The sequence below is a fragment of the Fundulus heteroclitus genome, unplaced genomic scaffold, assembly GCF_011125445.2.
Source record: "Fundulus heteroclitus isolate FHET01 unplaced genomic scaffold, MU-UCD_Fhet_4.1 scaffold_130, whole genome shotgun sequence".
NCBI lineage: Eukaryota > Metazoa > Chordata > Actinopteri > Cyprinodontiformes > Fundulidae > Fundulus > Fundulus heteroclitus.
Genome location: NW_023396542.1, coordinates 506,330 through 528,452, shown reverse-complemented (window position 1 = coordinate 528,452; position 22,123 = coordinate 506,330). Strand labels below are relative to the sequence as shown.

Below are 22,123 nucleotides of genomic sequence, written 5' to 3'. Positions count from 1 at the left end.
TTAGAAGATATGTTTCAATAAAATGTTTTGAAAATACCAGCAGGATCTCAGTAAAGTTTCCCCCACTAAAAAAAAAAAAAATCATAGCTTTATTCAGTAAATCTCCGTTTTTTTTTCCTCAGTAAAGCTCCTCCCCACCAATAAATCTTGTTTTATTCAGTGAATCTCCGTTTTTCTCAGTAAATCTCAGCGTTCTCCATCAGATCAGCTGATCTCTGTGAGCAACGAGGCAATCTGACAGGAGGCCCGTTTATTCCTCCGGTTTAACGGGAACTAAACTAGGACCTGTGAAGGAATCTAAACGGGGGAACCGGGACTGGAGTGTTTGTGGCCTTCCTGTCAGGAAGCGGCTGCTTTTCAGGCTTTATCCCAAGCAAAAGGCTCCTTTTTTCCCCACTCCTCTCTCTCCGTTTTTCTGGCGCAGCTCTGGACGCGCAGCTCTACCGGAAGTGGCTCTGGACGCGCGGAGGAGAAAGGCGGATGTAGAACGCTAACTTCCGGCGGTTGTAAAACAACTTTTGCTGTTTTATTATCTATTGTATGTTTAAAAAAAATGAAAATGAGGAACGCTTCACGAATTTGCGTGTCATCCTTGCGCAGGGGCCATGCTAATCTTCTCTGTATCGTTCCAATTTTAGTATATGTCCTAGTAAACTAGGACAGGAACTACATGTCCCAGAGAGGTATTTATAGTCCTCACCTCCTTCCTGCTGCTCCTCTGGTCCTGCAGACGCTCTCAGTTACTCATCAGAGAACATCACAGGCACAGAATCTGGACTTGGACCCAAATGTTGGTTCTGAATGACTCTGGGCTGCTTTATCTCCAGTTCTGATCTTATGTCACTGTTTCAGATCCACAGATTCACAGATGCATGATGGGATAGACAGACCGACACCACCCGATTGGCTGGCTGAGGACAAAAGGACGGAAGAGACTTGCTGTTGTGGTGATCAGACTCCTTTAAGGAGAGGTAGGAAGCCTCCAGCGACGGGTCACCGGGCTGGGGAGTTCTTCAGAACCTCTGTTTTTCAGACCTCCTGTTAGTGATGGCCCAGATGAAGCCTCTGGACCAGAAAACATTGAATCACAGCGATTCCTGGTGCCGGTTCCCCTCACCTATGCTGGCCTCTGGTGGCCGAAGCAGGGAAGTGCAGCTCAATCTACAAGCAGGAAAAGGCTCCTTCGTCATCTCTGCCGGCTCTTCTTCTTCTTCTTCTTCTTCTTCTTCTTCTTCTTCTTCTTCTTGATTTTATTGGCGGTTGGCAAACAACTTTCCGGTGTGCATTACCGCCACCAACTGGTGAGGAGTGTGGGTCAAAATGGCCATACTCCCAAAGATACTTATATTTATGTATCTATATCTATAATATTAAATTTACAAATACTAAATCCTCCTAATTATTCCTGTTATTATTAAATATTTAAATAAGTATTGATAACATTTATTTTTTGACTTTTTCTGCAGAATATCTATTATATCAAATTTAATTTTCTCCTTATTAAGATCTCTAACCAAAATCCTTCTTTCCTCTTCATATTTCTTACAATACATCACTACATGTTCTACTGTTTCATCTTGTTCACAATATTCACATTTGCCCGACATATGTTTCCCTATTTTGAATAGTGTTTTATTTAATCCTGTGTGTCCAAATCTAAGTCTTGAAATAACTGTTTCCTCTCTTCTGATTCCTTCTGCTATCCTCATTTCTCCGACTTTCCGTTGAATCCTATACAGCCATCTTCCTCTCCTTTCTTCTTCCCATTGTTTTTGCCACCTTTCCTTCATTCTTTGTTTAATGATACTTTTAATTTCTGTCTTACTTAAATTAATCATCATATCAATAGTTCTATTTTTTGATGCTTCCTTAGCAATCTTATCTGCGATTTCATTTCCATTAATCCCTATATGTGCTGGTACCCAAATAAATATAACACTAATACCCATCATTTGAATTTGATATAGAATTTGCTGTATTTCAATTAATATATCTAATCTACTATCTGAAAAATGATTTTGTATACTAAGTAAAGCTGAACTTGAATCTGAACATATTATTGATCTTAGTGGTCTTACTTCCTCTATCCATTGTAATGCTAATAATATTGCTAATAATTCTCCTGTATATACTGATAATTCATTATTTATTCTCCTCTTTACTTTGATATTGAAATCTGGAACATAAAATGCTATGCCTAACCTATCATTCACATTTTTAGATGCATCTGTATATATTTGAATATAACCATAATAACTATTAACATATTCCTGTATGAGTTTATGATTAATATTGCCTTCTTTTTTCTTTTCCAACCATGACAAATCTACTGTTGTTTCAGGTATAAGCCAGGGAGGGATTACTGATAACGGTACAGTTGGACTACAATTAATTTTATCTAACTCAAGTTCTTCTACTTTTTTTCCCACTATCCATCCAAAACTTCCTGTTTGTCTCCTCTCCCTTTCCCAACACGGCCGCAATATTTCTTTTGTAGGATGATTTTGACCATGACCCTGTAAACTAATCCAATAATTTAGTAACAGTTGTGTTCTCCTGATTTCCAGTGGCATTTCCCCAGTTTCAACCTGCAACGCTACAATAGATGTTGTTTTAAATGCTCCTGTAATTAACCTTAACGCTTGTGTTTGTATACCCTCTAACTTTTTAAGTGATGTACTTGCTGCTGATCCATAAACCACACTACCATAGTCTATTGCTGATCTTATTAATCCTGTATATATAGCCTTTAAAGCAGTTCTGTCTGCTCCCCATTCATGACCAACTAAACATCTCATAATATTCAAAACTTTTTTGCACTTATCAATAATTTTTTTAATATGAAATGTCCATGTAATTCTATCATCAAACCATAAACCAAGAAATTTAAAATTTTTAACCCTTTCTATCTCTTGATTATATAATTTAACCTTCACCATACTATTGATTTTTTTCCGAGTAAAAAACACAGTTTTCGATTTTTCGTTTGAATCCCCATTTATATGACCAATCTTCTATCTTTTTAATAGCTTTTTGTAATTTCTTCACAATATAATCAGTATTACGACCTCTCACCCAAATTGCCCCATCGTCTGCAAAAAGAGAACACCCAAACCCATTTTCTATATCTTTAAACACATCATTAATCATTATAGAAAAAAGTAACGGACTAATTATGCTTCCTTGAGGTGTTCCATTTTCAATAAAATATTTTGATGAATAACTCCTTCCTATTCTAACCTGTATTTTCCTTTCACTTAAAAAATCTTTTAACCATCTATATACTCTACCTTTAATATCCATCTTCACTAGTTTCATCATCAATCCTTCCCTCCACATCATATCGTACGCTTTCTCAATATCAAAGAACACAGCCACTACACTTTCTTTATTTATTTGTGCTTTCCTAATTTCATGTTCTAAGCACAAAGATGAATCCATGGTATTCCTTCCTTTTCTGAAACCACTTTGCCATCTAGATATATATTGATTCCTTTCCAAATAATATACCAGCCTGTCATTGATCATTTTCTCCATAATTTTACAAATGTTTGAAGTTAAAGCTATAGGTCTATAATTTCCTGGGTTTGCGCTATCTTTTCCTGGTTTACGTATTGGTATGATCACAGCTTCTTTCCAAACCTTTGGCAGCTTTCCCTCCTCCCAAACTCTATTATATAATTCTAACAAAATGTCCTTTGATGGTTCACTAAGTTGACTTATCATAACATAACATATTTGGTCTTTCCCTGGTGCTGTCCTCTTTGCTTTCCTTAATGCACGATTTAATTCTGCTTTTGTAAATGGTACATTGATTAATTTATTGTTTTCACCATCTTCACTTAATATCTCTACATTTTCTGCTATTGTCTCCTCTCTTCTTCTTCTCCCTTCTTCACTTAAATTTTCTGATCCGTGTACTTTAACAAAAGTCTGAGCTAACATTTCTGCTTTCTCATCATCCTTCTTTGCTGTAATTCCATTACCTATTAAAACTGGATAACCAAACTCTTTTTTCATCCCATTCATTCTTTTAACCATTCCCCATATTTTATCTATTTTAGTCTCTCTTCCTACTGAATTACAAAACTTTCTCCAATATACCTTCTTTGCATTTTTTATTGTTTTTCTCACCATTGCCTGCTGCCTTTTATATTCTGCCGGCTCTAGAAAGCTGAATAATCAGGTTATAATTGTCCAGACCTTTTTTACACATTTTAATAATAAACTTCCCTTGTTTTAACATCTTCTGTGGTGTGGTCTCCATTTTAATAACTGAAATGCTTCACAATACACACCTTGACAGTTTTAATATTCTATATTCTCTTCAACTGATTATTTAAAATTAAAAACAGCTGAAGCTGCAAATGTCCTCGGCATCAGGTCGGACAGGGCCTCCTTTCTCAACTCCAAGGCGCCCCCTGGTGGTCAAACGTAATTAATTTCTGGCTAAATTAGCTTAAGAAGTAAACGGTAGTTGGGCGTTGCATTAAAAACCAAACAGACTTGCTGATGGTGAGGTTTCTGTGGATTAAAACCCGTATTTATAGAAGTTATTTTTCAAATGCCGGTGTCAGGGTCACATCAGAGGAGCAGGAAGACGACGGGTCAGCTTGATCACCTGGTGAGAAGATGAGGCTGTCAGAGGTCCGAGGAAGACAGACACCTGGTTCACAAGCCGAAAAGATTTACTGGGAAAGTAGATTAAATTTATCTACTTAAAATAACTCGGAGCTAGCAGGCAACATTTAATTATTAGACAAACGCATTGAGCTGAAAGGATCCAGTTTCAAGTATGGTTCAGGTCCGCTCCTCACCACGTGGTGGCGGTAGACAACCCGTCGGGCGGGTTCTGCCTATGCTGCGGATGCGTCAGAGCGTCCGCCATGTTGAATGTGGCAAATCTGCAGTTAGACTCAAGACACTTAAACAGTGTCAGTCAGCGGTAGTTTAATCTCAGAATATACTTTTATATTTGTATTATTTTAATACGAAAGTGTAAATACCCCCCCCCTGTGTGTAATTAATATACGTACCTGCTGACATGTTGCATTACATTGTACTGAAGTACTACTGCTGTGTGGTTCCTTGACTGTGTTTATGGTGGATGGATATTTTATTTTGTATTTTGTTGAACAAAGTAAAACCTTTTAACCAAGTCTACAGTCGAAAGTGTTTTTTTTTTTTTTTTTGTTATCTTTTTTTTCTGTAGGCATGTTTCTGGGTTGCTTTAGGCACATAAAAAGTCAGAAGTCTACAAGAATTTTAGTTTTAGGTCTCAAAATTTTCCACGCATAGCCTGAACTTACAATTATATCCTAAATTTGTCTGTTTATAAATTTTTATAAATAACGTTTATAAATTAGATTTTATTGTCAATTTGCCAAAAGAAGATGGAGCAGCTCATCTCCATCTTCTTTTTTTTAATGCAGTATATCTAATTTTCTTATATCGGGTCAAAATACTCATTCTGTTGCCAGATAATCTTATTTGCCTGCTCAAATCAATGCCAAATTTACTCATTTCAAGAACATTTTACTTACGTTTAGTTCTGTTTTTGCAGTGCAATATCTCAGGCTGTTATGGATTAATGGTAAAGAGGACCCAGACGCAGACAAACTGATGCTAAATCAGACTTTTAAAATTAAACCAAAATCCAAAAACATGCAGAAATTGACAGCAGGCTGATGAATACAGAGGTATTCCCACCCAACAAGAAAAATTGAATATCATGAAATGGTTCAATTCGTTTTTTTTTTGCAGTTATTTTAAATAGTGTACACATGTTATGTGGTGACCAAAAATATGGGCTTCACAATCATGGGGAAGTGTTGATTTGACAAATCTCCAGAGGACCAGCATTGACTCCCTCCATTATAAGAGGAAGGGTCAAGAGATCACCGTTAAAGAACATGCTTGTTCACAGAGGACTATCTGTAAGCGTTTTTACTGAAAGTTGGGTGGAAGGGAAAAGAGCACCGGCAACAGGGAGAGACCCACAGATTTGAGAGGATTGTTAAGCAACATCATTGGTGAGTTTGGGGGAGCTTCACAAGGAGTTGACTGTGGATGGAGTCGGCACATTAAGGATACTAGACATGGTATAAAAACGTTGCATACCTCGTGTCATGCTTCCTTCTGGAGACCAGATGCTGATTTTATTGTCTAGTAGGACTTGGCACCAGTTCAGTGACCATGGTGGTGCTGTGCTTGACTGGCCAGCAAACTGAGCCTCGTAGAGAATCAATGGAGTATTGTCAAGAGGAAGACGAGAGACACCAGACCCAACAATATAGATGACCTGAAAGTAGGTATCAAAGCAGTTTGGGCTTTCAAGTGGCAGAGCTTTGTTGCATTACACTCATACCTAAAGACATTTGAGAGAGACCAATTAACCTAAGAGTCATGTTGGATTATGGGAGGAAATCAGAGAAAACCCACCCATGGGCAGGGAGAACATGTAAACTCCATGCAGAAAGACCCCAGGCTGGGATTCAAACCCAAATCCTTCTTCCTGTAAGGCAAGAGTGCTACCAACTGAGCCACCGAGCAGGTGTCTAACATCATGAAGCTTACTGAGAGACAGCCAAGAGTTACCAAAGCAGTGATCAAGACAGGGCGCTATTTAGGACAAGCTAAAATATACGAGATGTTTTGAGTTATTTCACATTTTTACACTTGAATCATAATTGTATGTACTTTTGAGTCATAGTTTTGATGTCTTCACAGTTTATCTGCAATGTAGAAAGTCCTAGAAATAAAGAAAAGACATAGAATAACAAGAGTCCAAACACCAAACCTTTGACAGGTTATTTACTTTGCCAAGTAGTGTACTTTTAACATTTTAAACTAACTAAACTCTGGATTATACTATAGAAGATATCTCTCACTTGGAAATCTGTATTCAAAGTGAAACTAAGTTCAGCAAAGGCTACAAAATTATGAAAATACTATCAAAGGGTGAATGGCTTTATATTAAATTAAATAGTTATTCCAAATTTAGCCCAATACGATCCAACAAATCATCTATGATTATATTAATATCCTCTTGCTATAAATCACACAGTCGCTTTATTCTAAATTATGAAGCTTCTTTTACTTCTTTTTAACCACAAGAGGTCAGCGGTGAGTAGGACATGAGCTCTAATACAAGGAAGTTGTCACACTTGCTGTAATTCATATCAGTAAAATGATGAAAGGATCGACCTAACTCTGTGCCATCACTCTAGCCTTTCTTGTTTTTCTGAATAGAAACTGAAGATTGTTTCTACGGATGATGAGTTTTTATGCACCTTTCATGTCAACATCTTTGCTGTTTTTTATTGCTGTTTAACATTCACTTGGCATATTAGTGGCAAAATTAACCACAGTTTGTAGTGCTCGTTGCTTTGCAGCTAGAAGGTCTCCAAATCTCCAAATCGCCCCTATTTGTGAGTGTGTGTCTCTGTGTTTGTCCTTTGATGCACTGGTCATCTGTCCAGGGTCTTCCCCGCCTCTCACTCTGATTCCTGGAGACCTGCACAGATGAGCCATAAATTCATTTTAGCTACGGTTGAAATTAAAAGCTCGCATCTGCTTCGTATTGCCATATTGAATTGGATATTGTTTGTTTTTAGGAGCGTCTGTACAAAAGAAGACAGACTCTTTGTTTAGCTTCTGAAATCTTTTTTCAAAACACGTGTTGAAGGACAGTTTAAATGATCACAGGCAGACTGGCTCAAGAATATTCCCGCTTTTAGCACCATCTATCTTTCCCTCAGCTCAGACCAGTTCTCCAGCCTCGGCTGCTGAAAAGCATCCCCACAGCATGATGCTGCCACCACCATGTTTCACTGTGGGGATGATGTTTTTGGAGGGATGTGTTGAGTTTGTGCCAGACATAGTGGTTTCCTTGGTGGCCAAAAAGTTGGATTTTCATCTCGTCTGACCAGAGCTTCTTCCTCCATACAGCTGGGAAGTCGCCCCTCTTGCCCTTTAGCAAACTCAAAACATGCCAACTTGTTTTAACACTAAGTAATGGCTTTTCTTCCTCTGGCCACTCTTCCAAATAAGCCAAAGCCTGTGGGGTTTGTGGCTTATTGTGTACAGAGCCTCCAGTCTCTGCTGTGGAGAGTCACCACTTGAGCGCTTGTGAAACTTCATTAGGAGGCTCTTCTAGTTCCTGGGACAACCTGTAGAGGCTGCCCGCGTCCTCAGTAAGACTAAGAAAGTAGAGAACATCACCCCAGTTCTAAAGTCCTTACACTGGCTCCCTGTATCTCAGAGAATAGACTTTAAAATACTCCTGTTAGTCTATAAATCCCTAAATGGCTTAGCACCTAAATACATCACAGACTTGTTATCAGTGTATAAACCCTCCAGACCACTAAGGTCTTCTGGCTCCAGCCTACTCTGCAGAACCAGAACCAGAACCAAACATGGAGAAGCAGCATTTAGTTCCTATGCTCCGCTTATCTGGAACAAACTTTCAGAAAACTGTAAAAGTGCGGAAAGCCTGAGTTCCTTTAAATCAAGATTAAAAACTTATTTAGGGCTGTCTTTGACTGTTCTAGTTAACTGAATCACCACTTTTTTGTTCTAATTTCTATCTACATTTTATTCCTACTTGCTTTTACTCTGTTTTAATTTGCTATATTTTAATCATGTAAAGCACTTTGCATTGTCCCTGTACTGAATTGTGCTATATAAATAAATTTGCCTTGCCTTGATAATAATACCTTCCAGTGATTGGTGGTTGAGTTTAGTCATTTTGTTTGTATAAAAAAAGGCCAATTTAAGTCAGTAACATTAAGCTTCACTGACAAAGCTGCTGCTCTACTCTATATTATCCCTTTTAGTTTCCATTTATTCCAATATAGGCTGAAATTTGGCCTTTGGATGTTTTGTGTAAAGCAATGCAAGTGCTTTAATTAATGAGTGAGTTATAATATGAGTAAAACTGGTCTGTTTTACGTCCCACTTCTTCAATGATATTTCCTGACCACCCCTCCCACCACTCACTCACCTCCACCCCCATCCAGCTGCTGCCTCAGAGGGATGACTGTAAACCGGAGAAGCACAGTGCTCCCCGTTGCTGCTTGTGCCTCGGACCGTTCTCAGGGACGCTGTCGAGGATCTGAGCCCCTCAAAAGCTGAACTGCTGAAGTCTCAGAAGAGCCTGGCTTCGTGGGCGGCTAGATTTCGGAACTACAGGATTACTGGAGACAGCTGTGGGGATTAAAGCGTTTAGTTATGAGATTATTGCTTGTTTTACTCGTCGTTACTTGCCGTGTTGAAACCGCTTGAATTGCTCTTTAAGGGATTTTTCTTTTGGACTAAATCTGGGCTTTAATGACTAAACTAATGCGGGAATTATTTTTGGTACTCAAGGAAATATCCATCTTTTACCCCTCCACCGTGTGATTGCCGGATTCATGCAAACTCACATAATTGTCAGCTTGGGACAAAATCAAACTAGAGAGGTGTGACAATCAAACACAGAAATAGCGTGACACTTTGACATAATCAAAGTTTGTAGACGTGTCTGTTGGGTAAAGTGTTGTGGCTGCTTTTGGAAATGTTGGAGGAAAACAAGACTCCCGGGTCTCCACAGCAGAGCAAAACTTCCAATATCAGCAGAGACAGAATCCAGAACTTCGAAGCAGAAAGAAACACCAACACTGCTTCAGCCAACGGCAACGGCATCAATCCTCCGCAAAGGTGAGAACTGAAACAATTTTCTCAGTGCAAGGAGCAAATGCATGAATGCATGCATGTGGCATGTTTTAATCGAGATTCAGCCGTGGATTACTGCTGCTGTACCGCATGGAAACATTTGGCACAAAAGATCAACTGATTGCTAATCTGTCAAACAAAAACATAATGAACCATTTCAATAGAATGAGCTGAAAATGCCATTCTCACTTTTCATGACTAAAACATGTCATCGGATGACTCAGAAATTTAGGATCGCTATATTTATTGTCTTTACATAAGCTTATTTGAAAACTGAAAATGGCCATTGGTGATGCTCTTACAGTGTAGACCTTCACATCTTTTTTTCTGAGCCAAGGGGAATTTACTATCCACCCATTAACAAATTATTTTAATGCATAAACACTGCAGTTATTTTCTCTTTTGTAACCAAACATCTAAAGAAATCTATTCTGTCATTTACCTTGACTGACGTGTTATTCCACTGTTTTATTCCAATGCAAAACCATTTATTACCCATCCATCCATCCATCCATCTAACCATCCATACATCCGACTATCCGTCCGTGTATCTACAATCTGTCCATCCATCCATCCATCCATCCATCCATCCATCCATCCATCCATCCATTTATCCACCATCCATCCATCCGTCCGTCCGTCCACCCACCCTTCCATCTATCCATCCATCCATCCATCCATCCATCCAACCATCCATTTATCCACCATCCATCCGTCCGTCCGTCCACCCACCCTTCCATCTATCCATCCATCCATCCATCCATCCAACCATCCATTTATCCACCATCCATCCGTCCGTCCGTCCATCCATCCATCCATCCATCCATCCATCCATCCATCCATCCATCCATCCATCCAGCCATCCATGCAACCAACCATTGTTTATTTCTCTGTCAACCAAATTAATCTATTCTTTATATCTTTATTCACTAAGCCTATTTTCCATTTCACTCTTTTATCCATCCCTGGGGAAAAAAATTAAATAAATAATGGCCACTTGAAAAAAACACGAAGAGGGAAAACAGCGTCAATCATTTTACAATCGGTGGAAATAATCTCCCTTTTCAAACGTAAAAGCTATGCTTTTATTATCAATGCTAATTTCTGTGCCTTCATGAAGCCTTGATTTGGGGCATGAGTCCTGAAGCAGTTCCTGATAGGTTTCCCAGACAGCCGAGGCTTCAGTAAGGCGTTTATTACTGTGACAGGGGTCATTATCCCTTGGGCACATGGAGGATAATAGTATTAAGGGAGGTCAACACATGAAGAAGTCATTTTACTTTCCAATTAAAACTCATCTGCCATGACTGTCAGGGACAAACAAATGGCTTACAGGCCTTTGTGTGAGTGACATAAACTGATGGTGGATTTTATCAGATTTGTTTCTGTGGTTTTATAGACAGCTATATAACAACCTTATTAATAAAACTGTGCTTTTAACTTGTCATAGGAGTTATCGTCTATTTTCACTCTCAAACTATGAGCAGACGTAACTTGACTTGGAGGCAGTCTGAAATCCTGTAGGTGCTCAAGGGTAATGTTGCACATTTTCACACCCAACACACATGAAGGGACACTGAAACTTATTCATGCTACTAAACTTATACCAGTTTAACCAGAAAAAAAAAAAAACGAGCTGCGTAAGGTGTCGGCCAACAGGCGAAAGAGCTTGAGATACCACATTTAATCTTGCTTCTATCACTGAGACTGTTTAGTTGTTGTTTTTTTTAGGTTGGGAGTTAGACCAAAATGCAGACAGGAATTTGGGATGATCACGGTGAAGGTTTTAATCATAAACCAGCAAACTTCAAGGCCTTGAGCAGGGTGAACAGGTCATGGAGCACGGACTGAAAAAAGAGGCAGAGCAATGCAACGGTTGAGCAAGGAATCATGATAAATACTTAAATACTGAGGCGGTGGGAAATAAAGAACCAAATGTGTTGATCAGAGGAAATGTGGAACAGCAGTGTCAGACTGACAGCTGGGGAACTGAGAGAGGGAGACTAATTAACGCAAAAGGAGCTGACCTAATGCTGCGTTCCATTTAGCTCGGAAAATGAAACTAGGAGGTGGGAGTGTCCAGCGTTTCTGTTACAGAAGTCGGGATTCCAAAATATAAACAAATTAACAAAAGATCAGGATTCAACTGGGGTGATGTCCAGAAAAGCTGTTGTTTTGTTCGTAGTAGCTCCTATGAACGTTGTTTAAAGCTCTACTTTTCACATGCAAGCACCATGTTTGATTCAGAGTTGTAGCCATATGGGACATTGATTATAGACACACTCTTACAACTGTCTTTTTAAAAAAAAAAGGTTTTCATCACAGCTTACTGTTGTTGATGGGAAGAGCTGTCATATTGGATCCTCTTAAAAAATGTCTCCGACTTACCAAGGGGAAAGTCTGACTTTAGCAGCCGTTACAGCTGATTTTTCCGATCGGCAGTCAGGGTTTTGATCCAAAGGGACTACTTACCGAGGGAAATGACTAAGACTGACATAAGAAAATTAAATCCAACTGCACAAAGAACAGAACACAAGAAAAAACTAAGACTCTAAACACAAAGGAAAGAACTACTATGGAAACACATTTCTAACAATAACGAGCACAGTGAAATTAACGGAGTACGCTGTAACCTATCAAACATACTGTAAATAAACAAGGAAACACAAATGAAAACCAAAACTCTACGGCTTTTTAAAAATCGTTAAAGCGTCAAAAGAAGGCTCCTTGAAAAAAGCAATCTCCAAGTTAAATATTGAGCTCTTACTTGCAAGAAAAGAGAGTACTCTTCACATTGAGAAAAAGTGGGAAATTGAGAGCAGCTATTTCTAATGAGAACACACAAATGTGTTGTTTTCAGTGGACTTCCACTAGTTCATTAACTTGGACAGAGCATTGTTGGAAAAACATTATAAGATTTTTTAGAACACCCCTTCAGAGTAAATAAAAGAATTAGAACGCTGAATATTGGAGAAAATTGGGATCTTTGGAGGCAGACCATTTTCATGTATTTTGGTTATGCCCAAATTTAAATCAATACTGGTTAGGAATTCATAAGGCTCTAAAAGAGGTGTTTAAGGTTCATATTAATAATGATTTTATAAGCATATATTTTTGTCTTATGGTGACTCTGGATAGATGAGGGGATATAAGGCTGCTCCAGGCTCTACTAGCAGCCAGTAAAAAAATCCTTATCAAGAAAATGGTTAAATCCAGCACTCCCAACATTAGAAGATTGGTTTAGCATTGTTTGAAATATCTTTGAATTAGAAAAGTTGACATTTTCTTTAATAAATATTTTATATTTGTGAAAAATGTATCATGTTTGTACCACCCTTTCAAAGTGATTTTGTATAATTCTTGGATCCTAACTATATTGAGGCACTGTATTGACCTTCTGAAAATGGAAAATAAGGTGTCTAGATATTTGCTTTTCTTACTAAATATGTAAAAGGTACCTGCAGCTCCCAGTTAAAACCACCATGTAGCACTTTTTTTTGTATGCACTTTAAAAAAAGAAGTAAAATCAAGAAAAGGTCTCATATTGTGCATCAACACAGATTGTAATGTTTTTCATCCTTTTTAATAAAAAGTGAATGGGAAATCAAAACTCAAACAACCAAGGCTTGTGACATTACCGGCTGAAAAACTAAACCAGTTTGCTAAAAAATGCACTGTTATGGGAAAAATTTGAAAAGGTTAAAATCACGTGTGATTATTGTCGTCAGGATACAGCAACTGATGTTGTAATTGTCATGACTGTGAAACACTGTGGCGACTAGTAGCTTCTTTATCATAAAAAGACCCTGACTTTGAATCGACTTTGGCCCCGGTCACACACATTTAGCCTACACGCACCATATGACCAACCACCTCGTAAAAGTTTTTATAGGGTCTCAGTTGGACCACTGCGGCTGCCGCTGAGCAGCTGTAACGTTAAAGTCAGCTGGTGTCCTTTGTTCATTTTGTTCTTATCGTTTCCAATTCCTGTTCCCTGTTACTGAACAACTTTATCACTTTTTATTCCTTAATCTACGCAGACTTCTCCCTGCAGTTCACACCATTGTTTAAAGGTGTCCCGTTTCTCTCCTGTGGCTTCGCCGTCTCCCACCTGTTGACCATTAACACCATAGCATGGCGTTCCCGACGGTCTTCGCTCAGCGCGGCTGATCTTGCTGGTTACACAGTTTTAAGTTTAGCATCAGGCATCATGAGAGCCTAACAAATGATCTGGTCAGCTGACTGATTTCAGCTTTATCTGATGTGACAACATTATCACAGCCTAATAATAATCTATTTATGTAACAGAGAAGGAACATTAAAAATGAAATATAGTAAGACAGAAATTGTCATTTTATTCTTTCAAATGTAGTATGGCACTCTGATAACCGTGAGTGAAGAGGTTTCTCTCATTCACCATTATAGGACACTATAAAAATAAAATAAAAAGCATACTTCAATATATATGTGGACATCAACAGGTGCAACTTGTTTTCAAAATAAATTATGTGCAACATTGAACTCTTTTTGACTACAAGAAACTACGGTGCCTGGCAAAACTATTCATGCCCACTTGAACTTTTTCACATTTTGTCACGTTACAGCCACAAATTTCCAAACATTTTATTAGGATTCTATGCCAACACAAAGTAGTTTTTGAGGGGTTAATTTCTGGCACCTTTGCAAGTCTAGAAGCAAAATACTTTCCCATTCCTCTTTGTAGTTGATAGCAAAGACTTGATATTAAATGAGGAGTATCTGTGGAGCTCTGGCTGTGTGTTTAGAGTCCTTGTCCTGCTGGAAGGGAAACCTCTACCCCGGCTTCAGCACTTTTACTGCCTGTAACAGGTCTTCTTCCAGGATTGTCTTTTGCTCCATTTCTTCCCATCCACTTATCTTCTCATCAGTTCTGACCACCTAAAGAAAAGAGAAGCATCACTGTGTGGATATTCATGGTTATCCTCCATACAAAGTGCATTTCATGTTATTCAGTTATTGTCACATGTCCTGTCTTTCAGGCAGACTGACTACAGACTCATTCAATTAATAAGAATATCATTGAAAATTTAATCTGTTTCAGTAACTTAATCCTCTAACAGATTATATAGATTATTTAGAAACAGTAGGTTATAAAGCCTTTATTTTTGTAAATTATAATGGTTTTCCATGCACAGGTAATGAAGAAATGGTATTTAAGATAAGAAAATTACTTTAGACCAATTAAACAATATTTTTCATATGGAAATGTGGGTTCAATGAAAAGTATGTTTAATACCAGTTTAAAAGTTATTTTCAAAGGGTACTTTTATTCTGACAAAAAAGCCTCATGATAATGAATATTCTTATTGAATATTATTGTAGAGCAGCTGGTTGCCTAAGTGTGTCAGGGAAGTTTGGCTCTAGATAAAGGATGTCTCCTGATGTAATCATAATTGCTTGATTGACTTTATTAAATCAAGACAGCATCTAGCATCAAAGTAAACGAGCCACATTGCTGTCATAGCAACCTGTGTTTGAACGATCTTGATGAGCTGCTTATTAGTGTATATTTCATGTAAAAAAAACGCTCGGTTTTAGTCACATCTGAGCAGAAAAAGCCCTCTTTGGCATGTTTGCTGTGTCCCCAACCTGGTTGGTGATCAATTGGGCTAACTTTGACTTTTGTTCAACATTGGCTTTCTTGTTCTGAAGTTTAAGTAAAGGCCATGTTTGCACAGTGCACAACATGCTTCCCTGATTAATGCTGCTACTATTATCTGCCCTGTCAAACTGCGTAGATGGCCATGTCTTGATAGGCTTGCAGAGATGCCATACGCTTTCCATTTTTAGACAATGGTGTGAACTGAACATTGCTATGCGGAGTCTTACAACTTTTAGGTATAGTTCTATAACCAAACCCGTCTGTTGTGTTCCTTGGTCTTCATGATTCTGCTTGTTGTCTACAGTTCCCTGACAAACTTCTCTTTATTTATTTATATAGAAAATAAATCACACACTGATGGACTGTGTTTACTAGCTAGGGGTCTTTTAAAGGTGATCTGTTCAAGTGAATTGTTGATTTTATTTGGGGGCATCCGAGCAATGGTGTCTGGATACAAATGCATGCCACACCTTTCAGATTTTAGAGGCGCGAATGCTATTTTGAGGTACTGTGAATCCACGCAAGAATATCATGGACATCTTCCGAGGCTGAGTCCAGTCATGCCCTGATGAGTGGGTCACTTTGTGTTCATTTGTTCATCGGGTTGTGAAAAAATTTCTGGGTCAACCACCCTGAACAAGCACAGCATCAGTTTAAGCGTGATCATGCTGGACAGGACATCACAGTTTGAATCAAAAAAGTTTTGACAGAGTCGTTTTGATTGGTGTTTGAATGAAGGGGATGGGGGGGGGAGCAAGTCGGAAACCCTGTTTTGATTTTATTACTCCAAAGATATACTCTTAATTGCATCTGATGGTGTCTAGCAATATGACGAGAAGCGAGCTTTAATTTTTGTCACCTTGTTTTGGAATAAAAAATCGTCCTTCATTCAGCTATATTTTTAGCCTCTTAAAATAGAAAGTGTCTCAAGACTGGTTCACCATATCAGTCGAAATAGTTTCAAGCGTGTGTGGGTGATGACACACAGCTTGACGTGATGAAAAGTCTCTGCTGTAAGCGAAGCCCTGGTGTGATGTAAATTAAACTGGGCACAAGCTCACTGCTGATACATTATCTTGTATGACTATCATTTTCCGCTGCCTAATTCATTCTAGCTCCCTGTGAAGTTGGAGGGAGGATATTTTTATGATTTCAAATTAGAGGAGTTTGTCTTTGTCATTAGTGAGGAAAAGTTTATCTTATGAAGTTAAAAAATATATATTCAACCACCTAAGACATGTTGAGGAACGAGGTTATAGTCCGCTTGGCCTGCCAATGAAGCCCACAGATACATTGCTTGAATTAAACGTATTGATCTTCACATTTCTCCAAGAAATTTCCAAATTTCATCCGTAAATGTTTAATGCTGTGAAACATTCTCAAAGCAATTTCCAAGCTTTTTCTGTCAATGTTAATCCTGTGAAACATTCTGGGGTTTTGTTTAGAAAACCTGAACAACCTCAACTGATTCCTTTCGTTGCAGAGAAGTAGTGACTATGCTTCAAACTAATGAGCTGATATTATTATTTAACTTCACCATAAGTCAAAGAACTTACTTAGATACATAAATTAGAGAAACAAAACTTTAGACTTAGACTAAAGACTTTAGGAGCTAGCTGGTCATGTTTGACCAAGGTTCTTGGACTAACCGGAGGATTGTTAAAAAAATCTGAATTATTTCTACATGTAAACAGCCATGTTTTATCTACGCATGTCAAACTAAATGCTAAATATGTTAAAACATGTTAATATCATCAATGCTAATTTCAGCTAACATTTTTGTAGTTTGATGAAGCCGGTTGTTTTATTGTAAGTTATCAATATTTAACATTGTGCCTGTGGATACATTTCAGACATAAACATATAGCCTTATTCCAAATCTTAATTTTTTTACCTGAATAAAAATAATCTACAACAGAAAGCTGACTTTAACTTTGTATACTAATTTGGCTGTCTTCAACGTTTCCACATTTGATGCTGGTATGTATGAGATTAGATATTTAACCACTGTTTAAATTAAAATTTTCTGTACATGTTCGGTCTAGTCTTGTCAATTATACATTTTTTGATACTGAAATTTCCATGTAGTAATGCTTATTACACAATCCATTCTTTTAATTTCATACAGTTAATTCCAGTGGAGTCCCATACAACGTATATCTATTCAATAGACTCAGACGGAAATAACTATATAAGTATTTAAAAATAAGAACTTGATATGGAATATGTCTGAAATCATTTTAAGTAATTGAAGTTTTTATGTAATCATCGTTTAAAACGATTCGTTTTAATTAAATAGCTGTATGGATGGGGTGAAGGAGTGCTGTTAAGAGTGACGAGTGAATTTCTCCATTGTGAGATCAATAAAGACTATCTTATCTTATCTTAACCTTTTCATATAACAAAATATAAAAATATTGTGTTTTAAAAAGAAAATAATCAGGTGCTGTGTATAGCCCTTATTTACATGGTCTAACAAATGGAGAAAAAAAAATCTAAACTCTAAAACTGTCATGATCCCCCCCCACTAGTGTTGCGCCAATGCCATTTTTTGACCCCAATACCGATACCTGATACCTGGCTGTGCAGTATCGGCCGATACCGATACCATACCGATATCATTACTTTGAAATTTATGTGTGTGTGTGTATAGTAAGAACTGCATACTACTTGGATGTAAAATAATTGGTATCATGGCTTTGTCAAGCTGCTACCTTATTAAAGCAGGAAAAAGACGAATACAAAGTGAATCCAGTAGAACTACTGAGTGTCGGGAGAGAGAAGGCTGCGTTCAAGTGACATACAAACGTAAAAATGGTATCTGTGACCTATTTGTTGGTACTTGCCGATACCGATACCACCATTTTAGTGCGGTATCGGCACCCCGGCCAATACTGGTATCGTATCGGTGCAACACTACCCCCCTCCCACACACACACACACACACACACACACACAATTTAATTCGAAATTATGCTTTTTAAACATGTTAAAATTATTTTTTAATGTGTGCGAAGTAAAAAGCAAAGTTGTGTTAATGGAATTTTTGACTTAGTGCATATCCACTTTTATAATTAAATGTAATGTCTTATTTTAAATGTTAACCTTTGCTTTGCTTGCAAGCTAACATTAGCCCTGCTAGCTAAGTTTAACTAGCAACTTAGCTTGCCACAGTAGCCTATACGCCTACTATTCTCTGTTGTAATTATTTACAGCTTATCTTCATCTGAAACTTTATTGTGAATTGTGGCTTTTTGTGTGTTGGTGTTGCTGTAGGAATTTCCACCCTGTAAATGCTTGGTCTGTAACTGAAATTTGAGCAGCTGCTGCTAACAGCTCCAGAGATGCTGCCTTGTGTTACTGAGAAGAGGACTTGTCACTTGACCTTTTGATTTATATTCACATAGTTCAGAGCAGTTCACCTTGATTTATCTTTCTAATTCTGATGTTAACTGTTCAGCAATTTGTTTAGTTTAAACTTTGCGTCCTAAGATATGTTCACACTAGAATAAAACAATTCAAATTTAAATAATTCTGTCATTTCCAAAAAAGCCTGATTGATCATTGATGAAGATTCCTCGGTTTGTTTTTAATGGACTAATGAACTGTTTCCATCGGCTCCAGACTTGTATATCCGAGTCTCATGGTGCTGAGTGACAGCAGCCCGGACGTGATTTATTTTCATCGGCACCACTAAGGCCTACTAAGTGCTCTTCAGTCCATGGCAGCGGCTTTTTGAGGATAAGATTACTCCGCAGATCCAGTTAAACCTCTCCCCTGATACTTCCACCTTTAACCAACAATCCTTAATTTAAAATCCAACATAAATATTCTTCCACTCATTTGTCGGGAATATGTAAGCAGGGCAGGCGATAAACTGCCAAAGCTGCAGAGAGATTTATGACCGAGACATGTGTAGCAGTGGCGTTTGTCTGGTTAGGGTTTCAGCTGGGACTTTGTGTCCCGAGTGCGTGATGATTAAAACCCTTCTGCCTGTTGCTGGGCGTACCAAAGAAGCGTTCAGCGTCCAAGAAACCGATGAGGTAACAACATACGCATGTTGATGTGAACCGGGAACTGCCTGTGGAGGGAAGGTTGACGGGTGAAAGAAAGCAGCTGAAAGTGGCACTGTGAGGGGCTAGATGGCATCAATAGGGAGTACAAACACTGAGACTGATCAGTGTTTATTATTTGTACGTTAATAACGTTACTGTTTTAAACATAATAGGGCTGTGAAAGCATTGGGAATGACAAATTAAGGGCTGCCATTATCCTTATCTCATGCCTTTGTAAAGATTAGATCTAGGTCATCCATAGAAAAGGAAATTTTTTTTTTTTAAAAGAAACATTATTTTATGTAAAGATTAATAAAGATCAAATGCCCCACCATACACAAAAACATGACTTGTGACTACACCTTGCATAATTATTTACTGTATTTTAATTTCATTGGGATTTTGACCAACAGAAAGTAGTGGCATGTATTTTATTTGTATTTCCTCCCCCAAGTCCTTACTCTGTAGATCCACTTTTGGTTGCAAATACAACTGTGGGATGCTCTGCACATCTGAAGACTTCAGTCTTTAACCATTCTTTGATGGAACGTAGCGCAACGCAGTCAGCCACCGATTCTAACTGGATGTAGGCCTGTACTTCTTTGTCTTTCTGTCAAATGTAGCCGTGGCTGCATATTGAGGGTCTCTTTCCTTTTAGATGACAAACCTCCAGCTCAGTCTCAAGTCTTTTGCTGCCTCTAACATGGTTTCTTCCAGAACTGCTCATTATTTAGCCCCATCCATCATTCTCCTGTCATCTCTGACCAGCTTCTCCTTCCCCGGTGAAGAAAATTATCCAAACCCACAGTATAAAGCTGCCAACACCATGTTTCCTGCTGGGGACGGTGCACCTCTGAAAAGACGGTGAAATCTAACATTCGCGTTGTTGCTCTAACATGGTAAATTAAGTTTTCTAAAATGTACTTAATGTCACGTTCAGCAAACTCAAATGTATTTGAAAAAAAGCAATGGTTAAAAACATGTTTTGAAATTTGAATTAAGGAAAACTGAAAAAAAAAGTATAACATGTAACTTAATTACGGTAATTGGAATTGGCGTCTACAGATTTTCCCACTTGAGCTGTGGAGCTCTACAGCTCCTCCAGAGTTATTGGCCTCTTGACTGCCTTTCTAAATAATGCCCATCTTATCCAGCCAGTCACCTTAGGTGGATGCTGTGGCTTGGTAGGTTTGCAGTTGTGCTACACGCTTAGCTTCCGGATGAGTGATTGAACCGAGCTCTGTGAGATGTTCGGTTTGGGATGTTGTTTTTTAACGTAACCCTGCTTCACCACAGCTTTATCTCTGACCGCATCACTAGTGTTCTCTACCAAACCTCTGCAGCCTTCCTGGCATAGCTGGATTCATACTGATATTAAATGAAACACAGGACCACTGCATTTACTAAGTAGGCGAGTCTTGATGGCAGAAGGAATTTATGGAAGGGTTTCTAGCCAAAGGGGGGTAAATACAACTGATAGCCACACTTCTTTATTTGTAAAAAAATGTTGAAAAACATGTATGATTTTTCTTATATTCCCTAATTATGTCCTACTTTGTTTTTCACCATCCATCTATTTCTATAACCGCTAATCTGCTCAGGATCACGGGGGGTGGGGGGCTGTTGCCGTCAGCGGTCATTGGGCAAGAAGCAAAGGTTCACCACTGACAGGTTGCCAGTGCATAAACGTGTTTATTATCCATAGAATAAAAATAATTTTGCTGCTGTATGTGACACAGTGGGTAAAAATACTTTTGAAACTAGAGTTTTTCAACTCTCATAAAGGGATTGAAAAACAAAACAATCCACAATAGCACTCATGTTCATTTCTGACACAAAAAGTGCAAAGGCACATAATTTCAAATACAACAGAGTGTTGTAGAAACACTTATCGATCAAGTTAGAGTTGTCCCAAAGGACTCAGAACCATATGTTTTATTACATATTTGGTTAAAGAAAGTGTGGATGCTGGACAACTGTTGTGATGGGATTATTGATTAAAATCCATACTTGCTGCGTGTCCCGTCACAAAGGCAGATTTGTCCACCCTTGCATGTGTCGTGCCTGCACGTCCAAACATGTGTAGAGTCGCCTCTGAGGTCACCGTTATGAGCCTCTGTCAGAGTAGCGATGACAGCTGAAAATAAACTGGACTTCTTTTGGCTCGACCTCTCCTTCCAGACGCACAGCGGCACACACGGCAGGAGTCCTGCCAGTCAGCTGTTGTGCTGCGGTCGGGTGCTAAGCCCTATGGTCCAGGAGAGGGGATGAAGGGGGATATATTAGTAATTTGCAGCAATACCCATCAGCGAACAATCTGTTAATGAAAATATTCATCAACACCTTTTGATTAACTGTTGACTCAACAGTCTATAAAGTCGATAGCTGTTCATTATCAAAGATATGAAGCTCATATGGCGGGCCTTGGATACAGCACGGGTCTGGGTGTGTTGCTAAATACAGCTGGGAAATCTGGAAATGTTTTGGAGGATTATTGAGCGTCCTGGATTGCTTTAATGAAATGAAAAAAGGCAGACATTCCAGTTTTAAGGACCATTAAGGTGCCAAACACAAGCATTTATTTAATTGAAAGCTTTAAGCCTAGAAAGACCTAATTTCATATACTTTCAGCTGCATAGTGACACTGACCGCATAGTACGTTTTTTATTTAAACATGTCAGAAACTATGAATACATTGTAAAATATTTTGTTT

The 22,123-nt window shown here is 38.4% G+C and overlaps 1 protein-coding gene, 1 long non-coding RNA gene and 1 other non-coding gene across 3 annotated transcripts in view; 1 reads left to right on the top strand and 2 right to left on the bottom strand.

The window, feature by feature from the left end:
• Positions 1–555: 555 nt before the first annotated feature.
• On the bottom strand, positions 556–661 carry LOC118558503. Its single transcript, XR_004928353.1, has one exon. It is a non-coding gene; the product is annotated as a U6 spliceosomal RNA (small nuclear RNA).
• An 8,842-nt stretch (positions 662–9,503) lies between these two features.
• Positions 9,504–22,123, top strand: part of LOC118558494 (serine/arginine repetitive matrix protein 2-like) — a 33,831-nt gene continuing 21,211 nt past the window's right edge. Inside the window, 1 exon segment of the mRNA XM_036129031.1 lies at positions 9,504–9,699. Coding sequence (XP_035984924.1) covers positions 9,557–9,699 — 143 coding nt within the window. The 5' untranslated portion in view covers positions 9,504–9,556.
• LOC118558501 lies at positions 14,050–21,493 on the bottom strand. The gene is made up of 2 exons (XR_004928351.1): positions 21,421–21,493; positions 14,050–14,631 (listed from the first exon to the last, which is right to left on the bottom strand). It is a non-coding gene; the product is annotated as an uncharacterized LOC118558501 (long non-coding RNA).